Raw genomic sequence first — 26,870 nt, forward strand, 5'->3', positions numbered from 1 at the left:
GTTTCACTTGTCTTTAACTCAGATATAAAAATGAATGAAAGATTACAAAAAGCTACTTACTTTTCTAGCATGTTTTGTAATCTGAAAGTATCACTCTACTTTTTGTATTCTTTAGGACCGTTTGTCTTTCTTTGGAAAGAAAAGTGTATTTTTAAGCATTCTTTATCATTAAGACTTTAAACATAATTTGTTAGTATTTACAAATTTAGTCTAGAAGAAAAACAGCAGCATTGTGTCACTCCAGCTATTGTATTTTAGTGGGTTTGGTATCTGTTCTATACTCATCTCTTTTAAACCAGTGATTTAACAAATCTGAAACCTCTGAGTATAGATGAGCTCAAATTATATACAAATTTTAGTGCATAATATTAATTTCCAGTTAAATAGTAACAGAGCTTATTAGAACAGAGACTTTGCAGAAATGTAATCGATGAAGAAAGTGGGTTTTCTACATAATTTCTTTCAATATTTGATAATACCTCTCCTTCATTTTTGATCTTTGAAGACATAATGTACTTTTTTTGGGATAATTCCTCAAGATGTATTTAGTATCTCTGTACCAGGAAAACAGGGTTATAATTTCACCAATAGGCACTTTTTCAGTTTACCAAATACTGATACTTTTGCAAATTATTTCCATGCTTTTTGAGTTGTTGCATAATCTTTATAATATATGTGTTCAACTGTGTTGGTACTTCAACAAATGAAGTAACTTGTCATTATGCAATGGATGATCTCCCCATAATTTGAGAATAAATGTATTATTAATATGTATGACTATGCTCCCATATATACATGATTTGTGGAATAATAAGACGTTCAACTTATTTAAAATATTGATTTTAAAACTATTTAAGATATATGTTTCCCAGTCCTTGCCCTGAAGTTTAATTTAAGCACTTTTTGTGCTTATACAGTGTAATTTTCTTTCCTCTTCAAGTCAGTCACAAACAGGGATCAATTTGAACCAGATTGCCGTGGTCTGGGCCATTGCATTATACGTATACTGACAGCCACAGGAGGGCAGCATGGTTAAATTAAGGGAGAAGATGGGGATGTGGTTATAATGCAGCTAAATTAATCTCACTTTTGATTGTTTATATTGTTTTTTGAAAGCTCGGATAACTGACACGACTGCATATTTTCCTAGCTAATACAGATAAAGGAATTGCATGTTAATTTTAGAAGTTTCCAAGTGTAGCTTCGTTGTAGCTATAAATATGAAGATTTCTCTGTATATATACAGTCTATTTTAGAAGATTTTAAAATATTGAATTTGGAAGTTATTAAAGCCTGGTTGGAAATTTGTTTCTGAAAATTCCAATTTATAGTATTTTGGAAATCAAATATTTGGAGAGTGGAGGTAGCCATTCCAGTAGGTTTATGTGGCACTGGGACTACTCTGCTCTCTAAGTCTTGACTGAGTTATAGCAAAAAATGAATCTTTTTATTTAGCTGTGTATAAATATATACACATATAAATATATATACATACACAGTTCTGTTTGGGGAAAGAGATTGAAAAATTTCCATCTCAGATTTGATCAGTAATCAATGAGTGATACTAAAAAGATTAAATATAGTTTTTGTTCCATCAAAATTGATCCTCAAAACAGTCATAGAGGGCATTTTACCCTTTCTGTTATCTACAAATAAATGCTATTAAAAAAAAAAATATTTCTAGAACTTCAAGTGAGGAGAAACTACTCAAACCTCCCCCCACATACAATTCATCAGTGTTAAAATTTATATTTTCTCTTATATTTTATGGATCTTTTTTAATTATTTTTATGTAACGGTAGTTTTACAAATGAGTATCACTTCAGTATTGCTATCTTGAGGAGACAGTTGTTTGTCAGAGCAGGAAAGGGCTAACCCCAGTAGATGGCTCTGATGCTCCCTCACAGGTGGTAAATCCTGTATTCCTGAAGTTTCCAAATGTGAATCAGCTCCAGTGTAATAACTCCAGCGTGGGGACAGTGCATTTGAATGGTTTTATTCTACATATTTGTTACAGTAAAGAACTTTTATAAAGACCAAATTCATGCTGCTGTTATAGGTTTATATCTTTCTTGTATATCACTTTTCTGTTTTTGTCTAACCACTCCCCAAAACAAAACTATTTTCAAGATATTAACATTAGGAATTTTTTTCCTACTAATGTTAATTCAGTCCTGAATTCCTTGAAGGGATAACTCCCAAATAAGAAACTCCTAAAGCCACTAATACCATGAGTAGAGGAGTAAATTCTGGGGTTGTATATCTGCATGCTTCCATCCAGTTGCTGCTTCCCTGTGCAACCTTTTGGGAACAACATACATGCTTGAATGTGGTTTTGGGTGGCTACTTCTGTGTTCTTTAATCAAGAAAGTTTCTTCAAAAGAGCCAAAGTGACATAGAGTCAGAAGCTCTTTTGTTTCTTTGGCATCTTTAGAATTTTACATGTATTCTGTATAGGAAAGTTTCTTAAAATGGACATTTGAAGAGAGCTGATCAGCTGGGTGAAAAGCTTTCTTCCTTGTTCTTAGTCTTGCACTGTCATCAAAATGCAGCCAGAAGTATTACCTTTTTGACTCTAACTTTTGATGAAAAGATCACTTGCACTTGTCATTCTGCACTGGTAGGTTTTCCAGGGAAGAATGTCTCTATCAGAATATTAGATTAGCCTAACTGTCACCTAACCCCCAGTCATTTCTCCCACTGTGGTCAACAGCAGATGACTGGGAAACCTTCTAAGAGACGTCTCAGTATTCTTCCAGACTCCACTTGTCTGCAGAGCGAGTACTTTCTGAGCCACATATGGTTCATTGTGGATGCTAACATTTAATGCAACTGAATTTCTCTTTCACAAACCTGTCGGTGAATGCCCAAAATGCACAATGAAATGTAACTAATTTGAGTCCATGGAAACAAGCCATAACAGTTGCATTGCTGTGTGAGAATGAAAATTAATGCCTGGCACTGTTCCTACATTCCTTAGAGGTGCTAGAGATGCAATTGAGACTGTCTGCACCACTTATACTGGCAGCATCGTCTGTTTTTCTGTTGTTGTATGTTAGATGGAAAGAGAAGTGGTATACATTGGTTCCAGTGTTTACGTGAAGTCTGGTGGATTAAAAGGGAGTTTTTCAATGTATGATAGCATGAAGTGTCAAAATTTTAATCCAGAAGAAAATAAAATATTTCCAAATGAAAAGGCTTTTTTACTTCTGCAACATGAGGAGTTACTACAATTTCAAAGATACTGTATGAATTCAAGAGGGTAACTGCATTTTCCCAACTGTTGCTTAAATTGTACTCTAGCATGCTTCATTCTGGACTGCACTGTAGTAGCAGAACTGAAAAGCTTTTTTCTTTTACCAAGTGCGCCAAGTATTTTGAGCTCTTTACAGTCAATGTAGTCTTGGCCATTATCAGCTAAGTTCAGTCATTGCATCCTCATAGCACTACTGAAAATAGCAAACTAATATATATTATTCTGAATCGTGCTTTAGAATGAGCACTTTTGTCAGGCTACAAACAACAGATATTTTCTGTGAATGTCCCATTACCTACTTTTCATGATGCCTTCATACAGAAAGCCTCCTTCATTTCATCTATTTTCAGGCAACTAATTGCAACACCTAAGTTTGGAGTCCTGGCACTGTAGGGATCTGAAATAGCCAGTGGAGACAGAAAGGCACTTCCAAACAGTAATTTGCAAAGCTCTTGAGATGAAATATGCCCCGAGTAGTTTGTGCTGGATCCATACAAAGCACAAGGGAAACACAGTCACTGAAAGTGGCATAGTGGAGTTGCAAAGCCAACATTTAATTTGCTGTTTCCATTTAGAACATTTTGGGTTAGATTTTTTTTTTAATTCATGCATAATTTTCATGTTTTGGCACATGGGGTTAAAAGGCTGAATGGCTTTATAGGCTTCTGAAATGCATTTTCTAGTGTCTGGAAGATAAGAACTGGTGTGAGGCTTTCCTGAATGTTTCTTCTCCTGCACTAGGACCTCAGGTTCTGAGCAGTTCTTGCTTTTCTCTGCTTTGATCTCTTTCCCACAGAAACTACTGTAATAATTCTAACCTCCCTCACTGCACATGTTGTGAAAAATAATTACCTGACGTTTATAAAGCACTACTCAAGTGTCAAGCAATGTTCCTATTACATGATAGGTAAGTTAGGACTTATTAAACTGATTTGATTGGAAACTTTGGTGATGATTTAAAATAGTGGTTTTATTTGAATTATTTTAGCTATTTTAAAAAAACTCTAGCTATCAAGAATTTTAAAAAATTATTCTAAAACATGATAGCATTTTGCATAACCATCTTCTGTGTGCACCAGTGGAAGGAAAATGCTAGATAATTCATTATCATGATTTCTGTGCTTCATTTCAGATCACAAATAGGGATACCAGCTGTGACATATTTCCTCACATTTTTGTAGATCAGATGTATCTATTTATCCTAATCCATAAGGACTTCAAAATACTTAGTAGTGATGATGACAACTGTTATGAAAATACATAGAATTGACAATCTTAGGATAGAAATGTAAGCATCTTGTTCCACTTGTATGTTTTATTGCTAAAAAAAAATACAAAATTAACTCTGCTGGCATCTGTATTCTTTATGAAATAAAAGTTATATCAATTCCAAAGTAGCTTTCTAGACAGTGAAAAGAAATATACAACCAGACAGAGATAACCAAAGCCAAATATCATTCCTGAAAGAGTTCGCTGCTCTTACGAGCCTCTACCACTCTTCCTGAAAGTGGCACTCCAGAACTGGAGTTACTTCAGTTGGCAGCTGAATTCATTGATTTGTTTTATACCAGTGTGACAGTGAGCAGGGTGCTTTGACTGATTCCATCAGTGGCAGTGTATGACCTTGAAAAAAAAAGTAGATTTTTCATATTAACAGGTCCTCAGAAATTTAGGCTTTCTATATTACTAATAGTATCACTGCCTGGCTGAAAAAAAAGGATCGCCAGTTTTCTATCTTAATTTCAGTGTCATGTGTTTCCAGTTATATGGAGAGATGTCTAGGCTGGGTGCCAGGATGCATCTGAGTGCTCAGAATGCTTCTGATTTGTTTTAAGGTCTGGGAGTGTAAAGATCTGTTTCTACAGCCAAACCAGGTGCTCAAGGGAAAGCACTGCAGTTGAAACTTTTTCTACTGCATCAACATTAGGATTTAAATTAAGATTTTCACTTTCAGAACTAATCTTTTAGTTGTTCCTGCTTACTGTGCTTTGTTTCACGTCATGGAATAGTTTGTGTTCACAGACTGTTATACTTTTAGATGGAATTAAACCAAGAGATGAACTCCAGGGGTTCACCCATATGTGCTGCAACCACTGATAGCCATTTGGTCCGTGAGTTCAGACTAGAGCTAGTTCAAAGTAAGCTGGCTCAAAAAGCACAGAGAGATGTTTGCTCCTCAGCGCCAGCTGTTTCACAGTTTTGCTGCGTTACCTGTTTACATTACAATTAGATTACATTAAAACTGGAGCACTTTCTGCATTTATGTTGCATCTGAACGATTACATTCTTTCGTTGCTTGGAATTCTCTCAAGGCTAAAGGATGTTTTCTGTCTTGACAAACACTGCCACTTTACGTACAAAATAGGTTTCATGACATGACATAAATTGGATTAATAATTCTCAAGTTGCCATTGCTGTTACTTCACAGGTTCCATAAGTACTGGCATGAATATTCACAAATGTTGAAGCGCTCTGGAATGCAGTAAGATAGCACTTTTAAAGAATCTAGGGATACCTGATCTCCAGCATACCAATAACTATTTATATTGTAAGTGAAAAGTTATCTGGGGGGAGGAGGGGGAAAACCCACACGTTTTCCTGTTCTTATGATGAGTATCTTGCTCATTGGAATAAATGTTTTCTGTGGCTGTGGTGTTTATATTATTTGAGATTCTTCAACATTTCTTTATCCTTAGCAGGCATAATTATAGTAGAACTTTAGGCTGATTTTTTTTCGTTCCATCTGTTGAACATTTATTTAGTTCTCTTTCTTTACAGCACATAAAGTACTAAAATGAATCTGAGAATGTTTACAGCTAGGTTTCTTATGACCTAGGTCATATTGTTGTCTTGAATCAGTTTTCTTTCTCATCTTCAACTGAAGACAAAAAAATGGCTTAATCTTTCGGGGTTAAATAAAAGAAGGAATGCGGTGCAAGGAAGATTCCTTTTATGCGAGCAGGCAGGGATGACTGAAAGTGCCTGTGGGCATTTGGTCCCCATTGGCGCTCTCAGCAATGCAATGATGCCCACAGATAGCCTGTATTGTTGTCAGTTAAATGGGATCATGAGTGTCTGAAAGGTGTTTGAGAATGAACTGAAAATCATTTTCACAAGTGGATGATTACTTCTGCCACATGTTAACCGAACTCTATCAGAGTGGCCCAGATTTTTGAGACTGCATTAATTGCTCTTTCAACCTTGACTGAGGTTTCTCTTTAAGAAAGGCCTCTGCTGGACTAAACTGCTACACGTATTGATTTTTCTTTCTATATTTCTTCATTGTTTGTGATAAATGAAGCCTTTTACAAGTAGAGAATTTATCATTCAAGATGTAGATAGATTGCTTCATTCCTTAGAATAAAAAGGCTGGTCTAAAAATGATCTCTGAAGAAGTAGTAAGTCCTTTCTCCAGCAGTGAATAGCTCCGGTATTCCACACTCAATTATGTTTTTCAGCTATTCATTAGTGCTGATTTTTTCATCAAAAAGTAGAACCCTACACGCTCACAGAGCAGACTTGGAGCAAATAAGCTGTCATCTCCTTTCCTATGTATGTCACCACATAATGGAAACTGGACTATAATATTTAGCAATATGGTTTTGCATTTTTGTAGCACAAGGAAATGAACTTTGAAAAATATTCAACCTTTATATATATAAAACATAGTGATGCTCAGACTTCTTAAAGAAGACGGTTGATCATTTTGTTTGTTCCATTTCTGGAGGACAAGATTATACTGCCTGAGACAAAATGATATATAAACCATATTTTATTTAGGTTTCTCTGTGTTTTATAGAGGAAATTGCTTATAATCTTTTTTATTTTCCAGGAAAATATAGTTTAAAGTTTAAATATTTATTTTTCTGTCATATTGTAAGCATTGTGAGGCAAAATCAGGTAACTCTGTCACTTCATACAAATCCAATTCCTACTTTTTAATTTGGGAGTGAGAGAAGAGTAAGAGAGAAGTATTATATAATGCTAAAAGAAAGAAAATTGTAGAACTGTCTTTAAGAGCTAAATTCTCAGGAAAGTGATTGCATGGTTTGTGCATTTGATTTCATTTTCATATTACTACAAAACTGTTAGAATATCTTTACATTGGGGTAGCACTTAGTGATTCAACATGTATGATCAATGTCCTATTTTCTATGTGCTGTATAAAAACAGGTGTATTAGTCTTAAGTCACTGTAAATTATGTGAGCAATATAAAAAGCCTGGAGAAGTCAGCCAAGCCTATACATACTAATTATAAATATACATTCTAATGTGCACATGTACCAATATGGATGTTATGTGTACATATTATATTAATATATTTTTACAGAATAAAAGTCTGCATTTATATCTATTTCTGTGTACATCAGAAAACCAATCTTTCCTGACTTCTTGTCAGTGTACTTATTAAACACTCTGAAAACACAGTTTTAAATAGAAGTCAAAATAAATTAATTTAGTAAAAAGCAAATATTATTTCCATGCTCAGATAGAGGGAAACTATTTCAGTATCTTGCTTCTCAGTGTGTAGCTCAGCTGTAATAACTGAAGAATTATTTTAGATTATCCCAACTCTGGAACCCAAATTATAGTGAAAAAAATTGTATAAATGGTGTTGTAAGTTTTTAGAAATACAGAATTTTTGACTTTTAAGTATCAGTTTCTTCTTTCTATTGCACAGAATATTTTACCTAAGAAGGGTAGGGTGCTTGAAGGAATGGCTGTTGTGTTTCTTGTTGCTGCTGAGAGTGTTCATAGTAGTCTGAACAATTAATGCTATGCATGCTGTACTCATTTTTTTGGATGGAGAGGGTGAGTGGGGCTTGTAGGTGAATACAGACTCGCATATGTGTATTTACCTGAGACTCATGAACAACGATGCAATTCCCTGTCTTAAAAGTAAAAACATTCTTCAACTTAGCTCTAGGACTTATTTCACTTCTTAATCTGTTAACCTATGAATTTTTTGCTCCAGTTGTGAAACCCAAGTGTCATTTAATTCCAGAAACTGGCTTTTGTAGACTTTTTCTGTTATAGTCATGCACTAGATATTACTGTGCAAATGTAGTAAGTTTCTTAGGTCCTTTACTTTCCATTTTTTCAATGGAAAATAAGTGGGATAGTTCAAAGAGGATTCTAGGTACCTAGGATGTTTGGCTTGTTCTGGGTATAAATGTTAGACTGGAGTAAGAATTCATCTCATATTTCAGGAGCATGCATACTTCAAATGAGCATGGGGTATATCCCTTGTAAATGGGTGAAACTTTCTGCATTAGAAAAGAACTGTCACTTCTAGAGGTGGCACTGGAGGAGGGACTAATAATTTAATATTATAACTGTGGGTTTATAGTGAATTGTAAAACCAAGTAACATAGGCTTTGCACTTCTATAGTTAATCCCAGCTTTGTGTCATGAATGCTGTTTCCTTTATTAAGTAATCTTAAGTATCTAAGACAAACAGATTTTAAAGTTAGGTAGTTAATGTTCCATTGCTCTGTTTCCCAGAGAAGCTCTTCTTTAACACTTCATTTGGAAGTGATTTATAGGAGGAATAAAAAGTGCATTTTGCTATTGAATTTATTTTTTGTATGCTTTCTTTTTTTATAATTTTGAATTTATTTAACTTGTGATAGTTCTGCCTAAGCCTGCAGTACTGCAGGACTGCATGTGGTATACTTTATATAAAAGGTAATTTAAAAAGCAACCAACCTTTTCTCTGATAGCAATTTTTTTAAGATCTCTTCTTTTAAAAGCACCTTTCTATACCAGGCTTAGTTAAAAATACCACAATTACTCTTTAGGAAGAAGAATCCTCTGTTAGTTTATGGCTGCTTTACAGTCATTTAAGATGTGCCAAGAGAGTGGGAACATGGTCAGAATATCTTTGTACTGTAGCATTTGAGGACTGTGTATTCTCAGTTGGTCTTCACAGTCCATGTAGTAGTTGCCCTCCAAAATGCATCAGAGAAACCTACAGGGTATTCTGAGGGATATGGTGGCAGAATGTGCATGAGGAACAGGACAGGCTTAAGACTGAGAGACCTTAAAGGCCACCCCGGGACCCTTTTACTTTTGACCCCCCTCATTAATCTTCCAGTCTGAGTGAAATTCATCAGTCATTCACCCTCCACCCTATGGCAATATTAAAGAGATTAACAGGGCAATAGCGATGTGCCATGATTTGGGAAAAGTAAATGCTCTGATTTAGAGGAACATGCCTGGCTCTTTTGAAACATATTTGAAAAGCAAAACAATTCATGTTTTGTGGGGGAATGTGCACTTATCACTCTGTGAGGTAAATGCTTCCTTATTTGCAAAGCATTATAAACTTTCAAATGAATGCTAATTGGCCCCTTTTTTGATACCCTTTTTGACACAGCTCTTACTCATCTCCCTACCTTTTATTGAATTTCTAATAATCACAGAATTAAGAAGTTAAAAAGAGTGTGTCAGGATCTAGACTATTCAAAGAAAGCTAAATGAACTGGTAATCATGTACACAACGCCAAGTGTCCTCTCTCTCATACAAATAAAAAGCAGATTAACCAGGCAAGGCAGAGTTTCAGCACAGGTGTAGCAGGAGTTGAAGAAGGGCAAGATAATCAGTGTCATAGTAGTGAGGGAGCCATTCTGTAATCTGACAAGCTACCACGGTTAATAAGTGTTACACTGAACATACATGTTATACAAAAAATTATATTTCATGATACCTAAAGTGGGAAGGAATGTGCCTGAGTGTATGCCCAGGACAGTTGGAGTAAAAGTGTTGCCTGTATCTTACTTGCCTGTTTCACATTAGTTCATTACTCTTTTCTTTTTGGCTGAGCTAAAAACCACGGGGCAACAAAGCCCCAGAAGTGATCAGAAAGTAGAGGACAGCAGACCCTCTCCTCTTACAACAGAGACACCATCCACGTACCCATCATCCAACCAACCACCTCTAATCCTAACTTCTCCGCAGTATATGTACCAGCATCCTCTGGAGAGTGCACTTGGTCTGAAAAATTTTAATCTTTGTTTTGCCTTTGAAGCACCTAGTTGAACTAGGTGCCCTTGAGAGAAGTTGTCCAGCCAGAAGGACATCTCATACGTAATATTTTGCTTTTCTCTCAGGTTCTAGAGAAAAGCTAGCAAATCTATGGAAACCAGATGGTAAAAAAAAAGTGTAGTCAAAAGTATTCTGCTTTAAAGTGTTTTTCCTGTTTTCAAATGTGATTGATGAAATATGCGATAAGTGCATTAGTCTTCTACAACATGAGGTCTTTTGTTTCTGCTTTTTGTCATCTTTTGAGAGAAAATTAAAATATCTTTGCAGAGAGTAAATAAAAGAAAAAATCACTTCTTAGGTGTGACAACACTGAAGAAGCAGCTCAGTAGGTAGAGCAAATGAATACACTTCTTTCTATTGGGTCCTCCACATATCATGCTTCTTATTAATGCAAAAACATCCCTTTATTATTTCCTTTGCAGATATTTGTATGCTCTGGGACAGAAGGTTTGGAAGCGGTGGAAAAAACGCTACTTTGTTCTTGTTCAGGTTAGTAGTCTACCATGAAATTTCATTAAAAGATAGTCTTGGACTACAAATTTTCTTACATATGGTTACTGAAGCCATTAGTAAATCAGTATCTTCAGGCAACATATGCAGCACTTCTCCAAACTTCTTACAGCATAGATACATCCAGGGTATTTTTATTATTATTATTATTATTATTTACATATGTAGCAAACAGAAATGTTATTGAATTTCACATATGTATATAAATGAGTCCCTGCAATGAGCAGTGTTTCAACTGAAACTAGAAATTTCTGTATGCTTTGACCTTGAAACATTGCAATGACATCCCTCTAGCAGCATTCAATTTAAAATTTATATTTCACAAAGTGGATTGTATTTACTGTTTCATTTATGCTATCTCAAAAAAGATTTCCTGCCTTTAAAATCAAAGCAACAGTAGTTACTATTAAGAACTTTTTCATAAGTATTTTTTTGTTCTTCCTTGCAATATTAAATTGGGTAAAATTATGTAGCTGTTACAAAAGAACTAATGTAGCAGTTGCTCTTGGCCACAAAAATGTGCTGGGCTTATATTTCATGACTTTTTATACAAACTTAGAACTGTAAGTATTTCCGCATGCTGGTTAATGACATTAATAGAATAGGAGTAGTTTTTGACTGGTCAAAACTGAGAAACATTATATTTCTGAGTCTTTGGAAAAATTATTAATTCGGTATGTGTTTGTCTTTGGATTGAAGTTATAAATTTGATTTTCTGAGTCCGTTTAGAGAACACTATTCTTCTATGTCCTTTTTTTTTGTTGAAAGAAAACTGTTAAAAGTGTGAGTCTCCATAAATGTCATACAGAGGCTGAAGCCTGTTAAGGCTTTTTTAAACTCCTTTACAGAAAGCCTGATTCCTTTACCACTCTGTCAGTCACACTCACCTGGTCTCCTTGTACTCCTAAATGATGAAAGTTTCAAGGATGTAAAAAAAAAAACAGTTAAGTTAAGAGCTGAGAGTATTTGCATGTTATTCTTGCTAAGCATGATGTCAATACAGTGTTCTCAATGCCTTCAGTGGGAATTGGCTTGCATATTGATAATCAGTATGGTTAGAAGGTTGAACAGGATCTTCTGGAAAGTCTACTGGATTAATTTCAGTTCTGATTTTGCCAAGGTCCTCTGTGACGAGATGAGGATTTTTTGTGACTTTATTAAGATCTGTGAAGTTTGGGAAGATCTCTATGTAAAATAGCTGTTAAGGCATAGGTGTGAAGGGAAAATAAAGTTACAGGGAAAAAAAAGTGAGGCTAGATACTGCCTTGTCCTTCATGCTGTTCTTTAGCACTCCTACTTTACATCCCCCTTTTACTAAAAGAAAGACCTTGATCTCTTCCTGTAAGCCATAGGTTTCATCTGAGTTTTAAAATGCACACCGAACAGACACAGTCTTTCTGTGCATGTGATATGGAGCCATCTGGGAGACCTGTTTATTCCAGCCAAGTTAATTTTAACTATCTTCTGCTTTCTATACTGAAATTGAAATGCTGGAGGATAATATTACAGGAATTCTCTAACTGTGATGGGATTTAGACATCTATTTCATTTTAAAGCAGACATCAATTCAATATGGCTATATGAAAAATACCATGTTAAATCAATATTTACTGTCCAGACAGCTCAGACTCATTTATATAGTCCAGCCGTGATACAAACACTGACAATAAGGTGAAGTCAATATGTGTGAAATAACCATTCAGTAATGAATATTAGTCTCTAGTATTGGTACATTATTGACATATTGACAAGTCTTCCTCTATAGATTAGCTTTAGCTTACGTTAGTAAAATATTAAGGCCATGAAATTCAGTTCTGAGACAGAGGCTATCAATCTGATTTACTTATGCTTTGGAAATTTAACTCAGGTGTGAAATTAGATGAATAATGTTGATTTTTCAGGAGTGTGATGTGAGTAGTGTGCACCTTCATTATTGCTACACGTTAGAAGTTGTTAGTGGTTTCTGAAAGAATAGCTTGATGTTATAGGAAGGTTACAGACTCCGGAAATTTTAACCTCTTTATTGTATTCCCTTTTCTTCCTTTTACAATCCAGTTACTTCTCTAAAAGGTTTTTCATTCCAAATAGGAAAAAGACAGGGACATAACATGTAAGGTAAAAAGCCTCAGCTGGACATGCTGTGTTCTACTTCTTATCTTCCTCCAGTAATCAGAATGCAGATCCACTTCTGTCATTTTAATTCAATCTGTTCTAATGTTTGAAAAGTCTGTCATTTATTTCATGGATAATTTTTTTCTAAACATGCAGTCACACTAATTTTTGCTGTTGAACTCCTGAAGAGGGCTGCCCAGTGGTGCCCTGTAGCAGGAACCACACAGTCAGCCTCCAGGTTTGCAGCAACAGTTCCTCCCAGCAGGTTAGGCAGGGTTTTTCTGCCCCATGGGGACATCCTCTAGTGACACTGCTTGTAAGTCATGTCCACATTTCTGTGCCTATCTGCCTGTCATGCATGCATAGGTTGTTGGTTTTTGAAAGCTAAGGCCCAGTTAGAATTAAACTTAGCTAGAGGTATTAAAGATAACAGGAAGGGATTCTACAGGTACCTAGCAAATAAAAAACAGAATAGGGAGAATGTAGGCCCCCTCAGGAAGCTCTCGGGAGAACTGGCTACACAGGATTTGGAGAAGGCTGAGGTTCTGAATGACTTCTTTGCCTCAGTCTTCACTGGCAAAGGCTCTGACCAAACCACCCAAGTCTTGGAAGGCACATGCAGGGACTGTGAGAATGAAGACCTTGCACCCACTGTAGGAGAGGATCTGGTTCGAGACCATCTTAAAAATCTGAATGTGCATGGGACCTGATGAGATCCATGAAGGAGCTGGTGAATGAAGTTGTGAAGCCGCTGGCCATCATATTTGAGAAATCATGGCAGTCAGGTGAAGTTCCCAACAACTGGAAAAAGGGAAATATAACCCCCATTTTCAAGAAGGGGAAAATGGGTGTCCCGGGGAATTACAGACCTGTCAGTCTCACCTCTGTGCCTGGCAAAATCTTGGAGTAGATTCTCCTGGAAGGCATGCTAAGGCACATGAAAATCAACAAGGTGCTTGGTGACAGCCAGCATGGCTTCACTAAGGGGAAATCCTGCCTGACTAATTTGGTGGCCTTCTATGATGGGGCTACAGAACTGATGGACAGGGGTAGAGCAGTTGATGTCATCTACCTGGACTTGTGTAAAGCGTTCGACACTGTCCCACACAACATCCTTGTCTCTAAATTGGAGAGACATCAATTTGATGGATGGACCACTGGTGGATAAAGAACTGGCTGGGTGGCCGCACACAATGAGTTGTGGTCAATGGCTCAATGTCCAGCTGGAGACCAGTAACGAGTGGTGTCCCTCAGGGATCTGTGTTGGGACCGGTCTTGTTTAACATCTTTGTCGCTGACATGGACAGTGGGATTGAGTGCGCCCTCAGCAAGTCTGCCGATGACACCAAGCTGTGTGGTTCGGTTGATACGCTGGAGGGAAGGAATGCCATCCAGAGGGACCTTGACACGCTTGTGAGGTGGGCTGATGCCAACCTCATGAAGTTTAACCATGCCAAGTGCAAGGTCCTGCACCTGGGTTGGAGCAATCCCAGGCACAGCTACAGGTTGGGCAGAGAAGAGATTCAGAGCAGCCCTGCAGAGAAGGACTTGGGAGTGTTGGTTGATGAGAAAATGAACATGGGCCGGCAGTGTGCACTTGCAGCCCAGAAAGCCAACCGTATCCTGGGCTGCATCAAAAGGAGCATGACCAGCAGGTCGAAGGAGGTGATCCTGCCCTTCTACTCTGCTCTTGTGAGGCTTCACCTGGAGCACTGTGTGCAGTTCTGGTGTCCTCAACATAAAAAGGACATGGAAGTGTTGGAAGAAGTCCACAGGAGGGCCACAAGGATGATCATGGGGCTGGAGCACTTCCCATATGAAGACAGGCTGAGGAAGTTGGGTCTGTTGAGCCTGGAGAAGAGAAGGCTGCATGGAGACCTCATAGCAGCCTTCCAGTATCTGAAGGGGGCCTATAGGGATGCTGGAGAGGGACTCTTCATTAGGGACTGTAGTGACAGGACAAGGGGTAACGGGTTCAAACTTAAACAGGGGAAGTTTAGATTGGATATAAGGAGGAAATTCTTTCCTGTGAGGGTGGTGAGGCACTGGAATAGGTTGCCCAGGGAGGTTGTGAATGCTCCATCCCTGGCAGTGTTCAAGACGAGGTTGGATGAGGCCTTGGGTGATATGATTTAGCGTAAGGTGTCCCTGCCCACAGCAGGGGTGTTGGAACTAGATGACCTTAAGGTCCTTTCCAACCCTAAGTATTCTATGATTCTATGATTCTACTTTGTCACAAAATAGATAGAACAGCTGGTAGTCAGGTGTTTGGACCTCTGGAAATTCAGGTAAATGCAGTTGTAGGAAGGTTTACCTTTCTTCTATCAACAATTGCTGTTTAAGAAAGTGATTTGATTCCGGTTTTGTCTTAGAATATGGTGTACATAGTCCTGACTTTTGAGTACCCATCATTACATGAAGTATTGATGCTAATTTGCTGAATTCCCAGGAAAAACTGGCTACATCTCCACAGCTAACAGTACACTTAAATCCGGTCATAGATCTGTATTAAAAAGTGTAATTTGAGATTGTGCTGATGGTTCCCCCTATAATAATTGATACCATCCACCTATAACCATAAGGAAAAGGGTTAAATGGTTAAGGTTTCAAGTGTAAACAAACAAGGCAAGTTCTATACTTCTTTATTTTTTTGAGACTTTTTTCCCCAACAAAGTTTTCTGGAGTTTTTCTATGTGTGTCTTTGGTGGAGAGACTTTAAACTGTCTCGTTTTCAACCAAAAGATGAAGTGTAAGCCTGATTGTGACATGAGTTTTTTTTAATGAATTGTTCCTTTTAAATAAGAGAATACATTTGAAACACATTTGAAAAATTAGACTCAGTAGTATTATAGATCTGATCTCTTGTCTTTTTATAGATGTGAGGTAAAAAATGAGCCCAGATCTTCCACAAGCTTATCTTTAAAAACATACAGTGGCTGAAGAAATATGAATGAAAAAAACGGGTATCCTAAGCATCCATAATTAGTGTCTGCAAGCTTCCTTTTTTATGGCTCAGTTTGTCTACACAGTGTTATATGGAGTTGTTGACATGAAAATGCAAGTGCTGTGGGTGATTGCCAGGTTATTTCATTCCACAAAGCAGAGTAATTTGAAAAATGTTTTTACTGCAGTGCCAGGTAGCAAAAATTAAATCTGTAGGTTAAGTTTACAAGAGAGGGAGCTCTCATGAAATACAACACTAATTGCAGAGGATTTAGAGGTGTGCGACTAACCAACAGCACCCTCCATGCTTCATCATGGAGGCAAATACGGCTCTTGGGATATAAACAGGGAAATACCAAGCAGTAAGAGGTGATATTGCTGCTGAGCCTAGAGCAGAGGACATGACATAGGGACTGAGCCCTGGGTCAGAGCTCTAAGGGGACCACCAGCACTAATTGTCCCTGCCCAGCTCCTCCAGGGCCTCCCTACCCTCCCCACAGCCCAGGACCCCATTTCAGCCTCTGCCATCATCCTGAGCCCCCGTGATGCCATGGCAGGGCTGGTGTCCAGCTCCCCACAGCCCTTCCCTTCCCAGCCATGGGCCCCATCAGGCTGGGCCCGCCAGCAGTTCCACATCCCAGCCTGGCCTTGGCCTGCGCCCAGGGGAGTGTGCAGGGCCTGGGGCTAGGGCTGCCCTGGTGCCCCTGGCTGCCCTGCTCCTGGCTAGGCCCTGGCTGTGAGGGGTAACTTAAAATGTTTAAACCAAAATACAGTGATTTTCTAAACACATACTTTAAATTAAATAAAAACTGAGCTCAGTCTACAAACAGTGAGGTGAAATTCTGTTTTGTGTGTCGTGCTGGAGGACAGGCTGACTGGTTCTAACAGTCCCTTCTAGCCTGACATCTTGAATTTCTGAAAGTGATGGGCAAAGTTGTTTTCTGTGTTTGTTTTCATTCCTGTCAAAATTTCGCTTCAAAAAGGATCATTCCTGAAGTCGTAGGCAAAGTAATAAATGTAGGCAACAGCTGAGCAGTCAGCAACTGAAGTAGACAGTCCCATTGTCTATCAGACAAGCTCCTTGCCTATCCTTAGATACTTACATAATTTTATGGATCTGAGAAATGATGTTACAGTTCTAAACAAGTCAGTTGGCCAGGTATCCTACAGTCCTAGGAGATGAGAGTTTCAAAGGCCAAGTTTCAGGTATTCACAGATTCACAAGCTCTTCCTACTGGTCACCTTTTATACTGTTTCCAGCTCTTTATGTGTGACTGGGAACATCTGTTTTGTTTCAGTGATTGCTTTTCCTCTTCCAGCTGTTACATTCCTTTCTTTATCTTTCCAGTCACTTTTTCCTTAGCTCTCCTTATTGCTTCCTACTCTGTCCAGGGAGTCTTAAACCACATGGTGACAGATTCTCTTCTTATTGATTTATTATTTTTTAAGAATTGTACTTGATGAGAAGTAACTGGTGGTGTTCGTGCCAGCTGCAAGCTGCTTGGCCTACACAGTGTTGTATCCAGTGAGTCAAGCAACCGGGAGATGGACGTGAACACAGGTGCAAAAGATGCAGAAATCAGACCGTAAAATCAAAGTAAAGATTCTAGTACTTATTAGGATTGTGTCTTTGTCTTTAACTAGGATTGGCCAAATTAATTGTTCATCTTTCTAGCTGTATGATAATTGTGGTATTCCTGCAAAAAAAGTACTTTTATACATAAAAGTCCCTTTTTTTCCAGCCTTTGGAATACAGGACTTTATTCTCACACAGTAGACTGAGCAGTTTAGTCAGTACCACATTACCAAGTATTTTCCCTACCAGAACCTAATTTATTTCCTTTCAATTTTTTATAAAGCAACAGCCCAAAATTCCCAAAATTTCCTTTCAGAAAACTGCAGATAAATGTGTTTATGGCTTTTTTCCTCTTCCTTGTGACAGGAAAGGGAAAGAACACAAAGTTTTACACCATAAATATTTCTGGAGGAAAAAAAATGGGTTTTTTTTCTTCAGCTCTGAAAACTAATTTAAACAATGGTGCATGTCTTATGCAATTCTGGAATGGAATTCAACTATTAAGAAGTTCTTTCTTATTCAGGTTAGCCAATATACATTTGCAATGTGCAGTTACAGAGAAAAGAAATCTGAGCCTCAGGAGCTGATGCAACTCGAAGGATACACTGTGGATTATACAGCTCCTCACACAGGTACTTTTCATGATTTTGAAGTGTGACATGTTTATGTAAAACAGCTGATTCAGTTTGCTTATTTTGATCTAGCAGCAAAAAAAAAAATCTAAAAAACAACGAGGTTCTTTGGCAATTGTTCCACTAGGATTTTCTGGTGTGAAAAATCATGCTTTTAGGAAGAAGGTTGTTGTAAGAAGAATGAACAATAAACTTACACTAAGTTTGCTTAAAACATTGTAAGATCAAATATGACACAAGGAAAAAGTATTAATTCTAGCCAGTCTTTCCCTTTTCTCTCTATTTTTTATGATAGAGCATGTGGCAGTGTACTGTGAGGTATATTAATAAATGATTCAGAAAAGGTTATTGATGACACTGCTTGCTAAAGACAAACATCTCAGAGTTACCAAAAATAAATTTGACAATGTCAGAAAATTTTGCACAATTTAGTATTAAAATGGCAGAGAGAAATCAAAGTTATACATGTAGAGAAAAATGATTCTACTCTACGTACGCAGTAGAGGCATGTGAATTTAAGAGACTTCCAAGACATTGAAGATTGATCTTTGGAAATGTTAGCTCAATGTTTACAATAATTGAGAAGGCAAGCAATGCAGAATGTGTTTTAAAAGTCAAAACAGTATCATAAAAAAAACAAAAAACAGTGCAGTCATGCTGACTGTTGTGTGCTCTTCTGGTTATTGTGTGCTCTTCTGGTTATGCACTCTCAGAACAAAACACCGGAATGAGAAAAAGGGATCCAGGAAGGAGCAGCAAAGCTAATAAGAGGTATGGAGCTGCCTCTATTCAAGAAGAGATACAGTTGGCAGGGAGTTCCAGCTAAGAAAATGATGCCAAGAAGGAGGATATGTTATAGAAATGCAAAATAGCATATGACATGGAGAAGATAATAAGAAATAAATTGGAATTGAATTGGAAATAGAATTATAGAAATATTTTCTCCTGTATTTATTATACTGATTTGTTATTTCCAAGTATTATTATTTGATCCTTTTATAGCTCTGGATTTTATCATACTTCTGTGTCATAAACACCTATAAAATGTTTTAAACCATACATACACGAACACAGGGGAAAATCGATAATGTAATAAACATTAATGGTGATTAGAAGTAACTTGTATTTATTATTACCTTTCTATTTCCTGCTCCAGGTCTTCAGGGTGGTCGAATGTTTTTCAATGCTGTTAAAGAAGGCGATACTGTGATATTTGCCAGTGACGATGAGCAGGATCGAATACTCTGGGTTCAAGCCATGTACAGAGCCACAGGTCAATCATATAAGCCTATCCCTGCAAGTCAAGCTCAGAAGATGAATCCTAAAGGAGGAAACGTCAACACAGAAATATCCCCGCTTTGTAAGTTGGCTTTCTTTTTCTTTTGCAGCTTTGGTTTTGGTTTTAGTTGGTAAAATATGTAGCAGCTCCCTCAATGAAGTTTAATTAAGCATAACTCATTCACCATTCACTAGGGAAATGTGCCTAGCAGTTTGTTGTTAGCCAGAAGCTCTTTAGCTCAGATTATTATTACCAGTGAGGGAAATCCTGACTTGCAGGTCATTATTTTTATTATAATCCATGAAAATACAGCAATTAGCTTCATATTCATTACAGTTGACCCACATATTACCATGGAGACGGTGCTTGGTTTACGTTACAGTGGCTGGCTACTGAAAAATATAGTGTTGAATAGAAAAGTATTGATCTATTTTCAGACTTTTATAGATTTAGGCTTCCTTTATAATACACTGTATATATTAGTAATGTAAAAATTGCTATACAGACAGTACATTGTAAGCTGAAAGACCTAGATGGTGCTTGGTTTTTACACTCAGTATAATATTAAACTAGACATAAAACAATTTGCAAGAACAAAAAAAGGTGGTTTTCTCAACTTTATTTGAGGAAAATACTGTTTCAGAGGAAATCAAGGTAGATAGTATATATTAACCGTATCTTGAAAATTTCATAGGATCTCTTTGAAAGTATTCTGTCATGTAGATATCCTCACATAGGAAGCATATATGATTTGTTATTGATGTTCTGGAGGCTGAATGAGCTCTAATAATTCTTCTTCATTATCATGTATCTGTATATGTAGAGCGATAGAGGGGACATGGTTTAGAATCTACTTCTTTTAATGTCTGATGTCTGTAATGGGTTGACCTAACACCATTCTCCTCCATCAGTCCTGCTGTCTTTCTCATGGCCTTCCATTCATCCTGTAATCTTTTACCAGTTTGCCATTAGAAGACAGTAAAATGTATTTGTTAAACTCAGTATTGGTTATCTAAAATCCTGACTGGAATATTCAAGAACATTGAAAAAAACATAGTTTAATCTCACAAAAGCATTGACATCTGTTGAATTTTTAATCTGAAACTATTTGGAAGGATGAAGTAACCATTCATCATGGGGCTGTTGAGGTAAGTATTTTGTAGAATGTTACACTGCAAAAGCAAAGGTGGGGTAATGGCCAAGAAGTGCTTCTGCTCACCTCCTCCCATTTACCTGGGTCTGAACTGAGTACTGGGTGTTCACTTTGTTCCCCTTCTAACGTTTTTACTTCGTGTGCAACAATTAGAAAGTACCAAGACGTGAGTGTAGTCAGTAGTAGACAAGGAATTGCTGCTTTTCTTGGACAAAGGATTTACATGGAAATGAAAGTAATCAGAAAACAGTGACCACAGTGCAGGGAAGGCTACAGAAAGAAAAAGATACAAAGTACAATTGCAAGTTTGGATGTACTGAAATTATGTTTTCCTAGATAAAATTATTGGTAGTGATAAAGAATTGAAAAATCACAATCAACATATCTTCCTATTATCTTAGACAGTTATGGTGACTAAAGTTTTTAGGTGGAGAGTGTAGGAAAAACAAGCTTTATTTTAGAGACAGATCAAGGGAAGCTCAAAAGCCTCAAAATACCATGTATTTTTCTGTCATATCTATGTATCAACTTTCACAAACTGATAGGACTAAACTGCATATTATTAAAAAATCCATGGCCAAATTATTACTTGCCTTTGGTTTTAATATGCTTTAATGGTCTATTTTGTAATTAAATTCTTAAAATTCTTTGTGCCAGAGGAACTTGTGAAATTTAATTTAATGTGAGATTTAGTCTTAAAAGAATCAATGTTTGACTTATTTCTGTAATACCTTCGTTCTACCTGAAGAAGGTATGAGGAAGATTTTATTATTCTGTCTTTTGTATTTGAGGTAGAAATAGGCATAGAATCATAGAAACATAAAATCAGCTAGGTTGGAAAAGACCTTTAAGATCATCAAGTCCAACGAAGAACACCACTAAATCATATCACTGAAGGCTTCATTTAATCAATCCATTTTTAAGAAACTGCAAGAAGTAGGGCTTATGGATATAACCTTAAATAACTTTATAAGACTCCTGCTTCATTTACACCTACTCTGCTGATTTTCTTGAGGATACGATTTTACTCCTAAGAAGAATCTATACCTGATGCTTTCTCAGATTTAAATGTGTTCAGTTTCCTAAGAAGTCAATTTTGTTTCCCCCTAGAAAAATGTTTGCATTAAGCTAAGAGTATTTTATTTTTTATCAAGGTATAAAAGCAAGTACTTGAGAGCTAATGTATAAAGTGAAATCCAATTTTTTTTTTCTTTATTATATGCATTTTTAGTATTAAGAAATGAAGTCATGACCATAGAATTTGTCAGCTACTTATGTATCTTATTTTTCAATTCATACTTTATGTAAGCATTTCCAGCCAATACAAGATCACATTGTTTCAGTTTTTAAAGGATACCATATGACATCCCCTCCACATACAGAAAGCAGAATACTAACTAGGGCTTTGCAAAACAAATGTTATTTAATAATAGTCAAGCCTTGAAAGACTGTTGCCATCTTTCTCATCCTCTAGGAAGATCAGCAATGCGACTCATTCATCAGGATGAACTATACAAAAAGATCTTTAAACTTGAAAAAATGTAAATATTTTTAAACTGCTGGATGTAGAAAAAAATCAAGTTAAGGAAACATGTTTCAACATTTTATATATTGTGTTTAGAAAATATCTTCTGTAATCCTGAAATTATCTTGATTTTAAAAGCAAGTGAAAGTTATCATTAAAGACATGGAAACATCAAACTAAAATTAATATGCCACATACCTAGCTGTATTAAGGTTAATTCTTTGCTAGCAATAAATACTAACACTTCCACTTTCCATTGCCCTGTGGAAAAAATTCTACCTTCCAAACTTAATGTTTCATTATTAGCTGAAAATGAAAGCTTGTCAAATGGAAGCATTTCATTAAATATTTAACATTTCTAATCAAGTGATATGTATGAATGACAATAAGTGATACTCTGTTTTCACAACCTCTTCTGTTTCCTATATTCAGAAGTCCAAAACTCTTTTTTTTTGTAAGATGTGGTCAAATCATTGCTGTTATCCATTAATTCCTTCTGTATAAAAGAAAGTAGTATAAAAGAAGGAGTAAGAGTCGCTTTTTGTATATCAAAGGTTGTATTTTTTGCAGTTATTGGTGCCTTGTACCACGTAATTCCTTGTACAAAAGAGAGCTTAAAATTACAGGAACAAAATCCAAGTACCTCAGAGCTGGATCAAAACAAGCACATCAGGAACTCCTGAAAAGAAACTAGATGTGATTATAATGGGACAGCTAAGGTCTGACTGATCTCTATAGCAATTATGACAAATGCAGAAAATGGGAATGTTGCTCTTGCATGTGCACAGCTGCAGCACTCCAAAGGCCAACCTACAGATCTCTTAACTGCTCTGAATGTGCAGTCTCTTGTTGATGCTATATAGCAGTTTAGGATCATTCATTTAGGTCATTTAGTAGAAACTTGATATTCTGTACTACCAGTGAGGCTCATTTAAGTGTGGCAATGAAATCAAACTACTACTGCACCTGTTCAACTTCTAAAATATATACTAGAATATATACTAGAATACTAGCCAATTCCTTCATTTCTAAGTAAAACAACTTGGTACTGCATTTTTGTAGTATTGGATGGCTCCAAAGCAGAAGTGAAGAGAGTCTTATGTCAGCAGTGATCAAGAAAAAGAGACTGCTCTTCAGTTCCACTATTCTGAATAAGCATGCTGTAATGCAAAGGGCCAAGTATTTAAGGATACATGATAATAGAAAAGCCAGAAGTTTCCCAAGGACATGAATGTACCAATTAAAAATGGATTCATATGAGGCCCATAAAGGTACAGGAGGCGGACTCTTTCTTAATAAGGAATATATTAGGAGATCTATCCATACAGTTAGGAAGGCTGCTGAAGAGACAAACACTGTTAATAATTTGTTCGTAACAGAGGAATAACTGCAGCACATGAGGGGATTGTCATGTCTTAATCAAGGAACACAAAACCAAATGTCATTCTGATCCTACACCACCATGAGTTCAGAGATGGTCTCTTTGTGAAAATATTTGCAGAGAAGAGAGGAGAGAGACAGATACTGGAAAACTGAGTTAGGGGAGGAATCATTTGATCTGAGATGTGTACTTTTCGTCATCTCCCTTTTGGAATGATGTCAGTATCAAAACAGCTCACAAAAGGAAAATAATTTGAGATTTTGCAGACACCAATTGTCCTGGGTTCAGCAGTAGCAGTCATTTTTCTCTTCCTTAGTAGGAATTGTAACAGTTATTATAACTTATTATAATAGTTGTCACAAAAATGCTGTTTAGAGCCCATGTACAAAGTATCAAATCCTATTTATTGAGTAGCTAAGGGAGTCAAATACTTAGACCATACATTGGAATCACATCAGTCCAACAACAGCAAAGTTGAAGACATTTCCAAATGAAACATCCATCTGTATAAAAGAGCATCACAGAGGAAGCTTATGTGGACATTTAAATCATCCAAGTGGATCAGACAATGTTGTGTAATCAAGAAGAAAGTACAGGCAATTACCCAAATGAAGAAATGCTTTGGGATTAGTCATAAAATACAGCATTAACATTTTCAGTCTATTTGGATATACCAACAATAATTGCTATAAAGTTTCTGTACTTATCATAATTTGATTATATGGGAATAAATTGTGAATTTCATATTTCTTTTAAATGCTGTTTGAATCACTCAGTTTTTGAACTGACTACATCAGAGACTCTGTGAGTAAACCAGAATGTGGTTAAGGTCCTGATGTCATAATACATACAAGAAATACCACTGCTTATGGGCAGTGGTATTGCATGAGCAATGCCTTATCGTGGCATTGCTCAGTTTTGGAATAATTGGTAATGTTCTTGTAAAGCAGCTCTTTCACGATAGCCCTGGAGATGCTTGTATCTATATTTTCAGTTAATCAGATCTTTTAGAAACAAAGAGAAACTGATGATGTTTTGACATATTTTTGATGATATTTGACATAGTTTTCTCAGCAGCTTTGGCAGCTTTATAACTGTCATACACTTTGCCACAAGGAAGAGTGGAATAGCACCACCCTTCCTGCATGTTCTCTCCATGCTACTCAGAATCATGCAAAACCTAAATAGTATCCTCTTTAAATCTGTCCTTTGGCAAAATACTGGCAGTCCATCAGTGTGCTATCCCCAGCCTGATGGTTGGACTATATGGGCCAGCCACTTCCGCTGTTCTGCCACTTTCTCTTCACCTGTTACTTCATTGTCTGATATTTAAATGGTAAGGTTCTGGGGGCATAGATTGTCCCTTTGGCCTGTGCTTCTAAGCATGTAGCACTTCGGAGTCCTGGTCAATGATCAGGAGTCTGAATGTTCTAATGTAAGCTGTCACTATTCATATGGAGTGGCACTTGAAGGAATGGAATGCATGTCTTGCCACTGTCTTTTGCAAAGGGCATGTGCACCTTTACCCAACCAGTTCCAGCCCCTTCTGTATCAGGAGTCATAGTTCTTACCCTATTAATTCTTGTCTTTAAATTTTTTTAATCCCTCCAGTACTAGATTTCTAGTCTCTACCTACTCTTCTTTCCTACCTGCCTAAGTTAGTTTGAATTGCTTCCATGATGCTTAGGCTCCAGCAGGGATGTCACTGAGAGCCACAAAAGGGAGGAGGTCACCACTTTGTAAGGGTAGTTCCTGTAGTTCACTCTAGCATAGAATAAATGCTACAGAAAACATGCATTTGCTTCTAGGCTGGGACAGGGCAGAGATGATGCCTAGTTGATATGGTTATCATTAGGAACTGCATGAGCTTCTGCCATGAACATGGATCTCTCAGTAGCCTTAATTTACTCAACTCTACTGAGTCACTGAGCATTTGATGATGTTTATAGCCTTGCAGCTGGACTAAAATTGGAAGTTTCTTGCAAAGGAATATTCAGGATGCTATTCTGCCAAAATAAATAGATGCAAAAGGCATATTGAGGATGCTATTCTGCCAAAGTATCTTTGTCTCAAAGAACACCCAAACAAATTGCTAAAACTCCTGCAATACCTTTTGTAAGTTTTTACTATGGTTTTAAAATGAATATATGTGTCCTACATTGATTCAAAAATATAAAAGCTTTTGTCCAACAGTTCCCAAAAGATGAAATAAATCAAGTTTGAGTTAGAGGCAACTTGAAAACAAGAGAACAAATTCCATTAAGCGAAGAAAACTAGTTCTAAAAAAGAAGAAATATTACTGCTTCAGGGTTCTCCCCAAATATCTTCCCAATATTACCAAAGATTGAGAAACTGTAGAGAATAAAACGGAACTGTATTTATTCTTAACTCTCTATCACAATATATCACTCTTTATGTCTTTTGCATTTGCATGTAGTTTGAACAGGACATCTAAAACTCACTTATGTAGGAATTTGAAAAATACAATCACTAACAATTTTTAAAAGAGGTGTAAAATAATTTCTAAATCACAGTCATATAAAGTCTATGAATTCCTCTTAATCTTTGGTCAAGTTATTTAAAAAAAAGTCAATTTTGTTTCAAAAAGATTTACCAGTTAACTTACATGTATATTATAACATTAAAATAAATGCAACATATTACCCTAGATCTATTTTTCTATTATTTCCTACTTGCCTACAGCTGGCACAGGTAAGTTTTTAAGCGTTTTTCTGTTGCTAAAATATATTTGGTAACAGATCTTCTGTTACTATTTGACAATGTTATTTGTAGTGTTTGTTTCACTTAAAAAGATGGTCATCAGTCATGGATCTTTCTGTAGAATTAAATCTAGCAACTATTTATGTTTTTTAAATAAATTTTTTTGTTTATTTTGCCCAAATTATGTAATAGCAGATTCTGCTTTCACAAGCTGAATTGTATTCAGTAGGTCACCTTACACATTCTGATCATCTAGATGACATTATTAAAATGCTGAATCTGTTTCATTTGCATCCAGTCTCCTAATTTCAAAATACTTGTCAGTACTTACACAGATTTTTTTTTTAAAGGGGAATCTTTTATAGTTTTGTTGTTAACCAAAGAAAAAAATCAAGCCAGTTAATTTAACAAAGATTCAGCTGTGTATAATTTGTACATAAGACCAATGACAGAAAGAAATATTAGTCCTTTTTCTTTTCTGAACCTTTCTGTTTGTAAATAATGGCTAGACAAATCAGATATTTGTATAAGAAGGAAAGCTTACAAGAAATGTAGAACCCAGCCACACATTAACCATATGAGGTTTGGAAAAATTTGTCTATGTGTGGATCATTTTGGAAACTATAGATAACTTCACATTGTAGTTTAGTACTTTCAGTAATGTGGTTGTGTTCATATCAGTTGTCTATCTTTGAATACGTGTGTTTAAATACATTTAAACTTCACTAATTAA

At 36.5% G+C, this 26,870-nt stretch overlaps 1 protein-coding gene across 11 annotated transcripts in view; it reads left to right on the plus strand.

Moving 5' to 3' along the window:
* CADPS2 (calcium dependent secretion activator 2) overlaps positions 1–26,870 on the plus strand; it is a 310,379-nt gene that overhangs the window by 172,853 nt on the left and 110,656 nt on the right. For all 11 annotated transcript variants that reach the window (XM_057415800.1, XM_057415805.1, XM_057415801.1 and 8 more), the window contains exons 9-11: positions 10,728–10,794; positions 17,970–18,078; positions 19,235–19,438. In XM_057415800.1, the coding sequence (XP_057271783.1) occupies positions 10,728–10,794; positions 17,970–18,078; positions 19,235–19,438 (380 nt within the window). The remainder of the gene's footprint in view (positions 1–10,727; positions 10,795–17,969; positions 18,079–19,234; positions 19,439–26,870) is intronic.

This window comes from Pezoporus wallicus, unplaced genomic scaffold (genome assembly GCF_028554395.1).
Source record: "Pezoporus wallicus isolate ANWC-B61680 ecotype Strahan unplaced genomic scaffold, APGP_CSIRO_Pwel_v1 contig_6966, whole genome shotgun sequence".
In the NCBI taxonomy this organism is placed as follows: Eukaryota; Metazoa; Chordata; class Aves; order Psittaciformes; family Psittacidae; genus Pezoporus; species Pezoporus wallicus.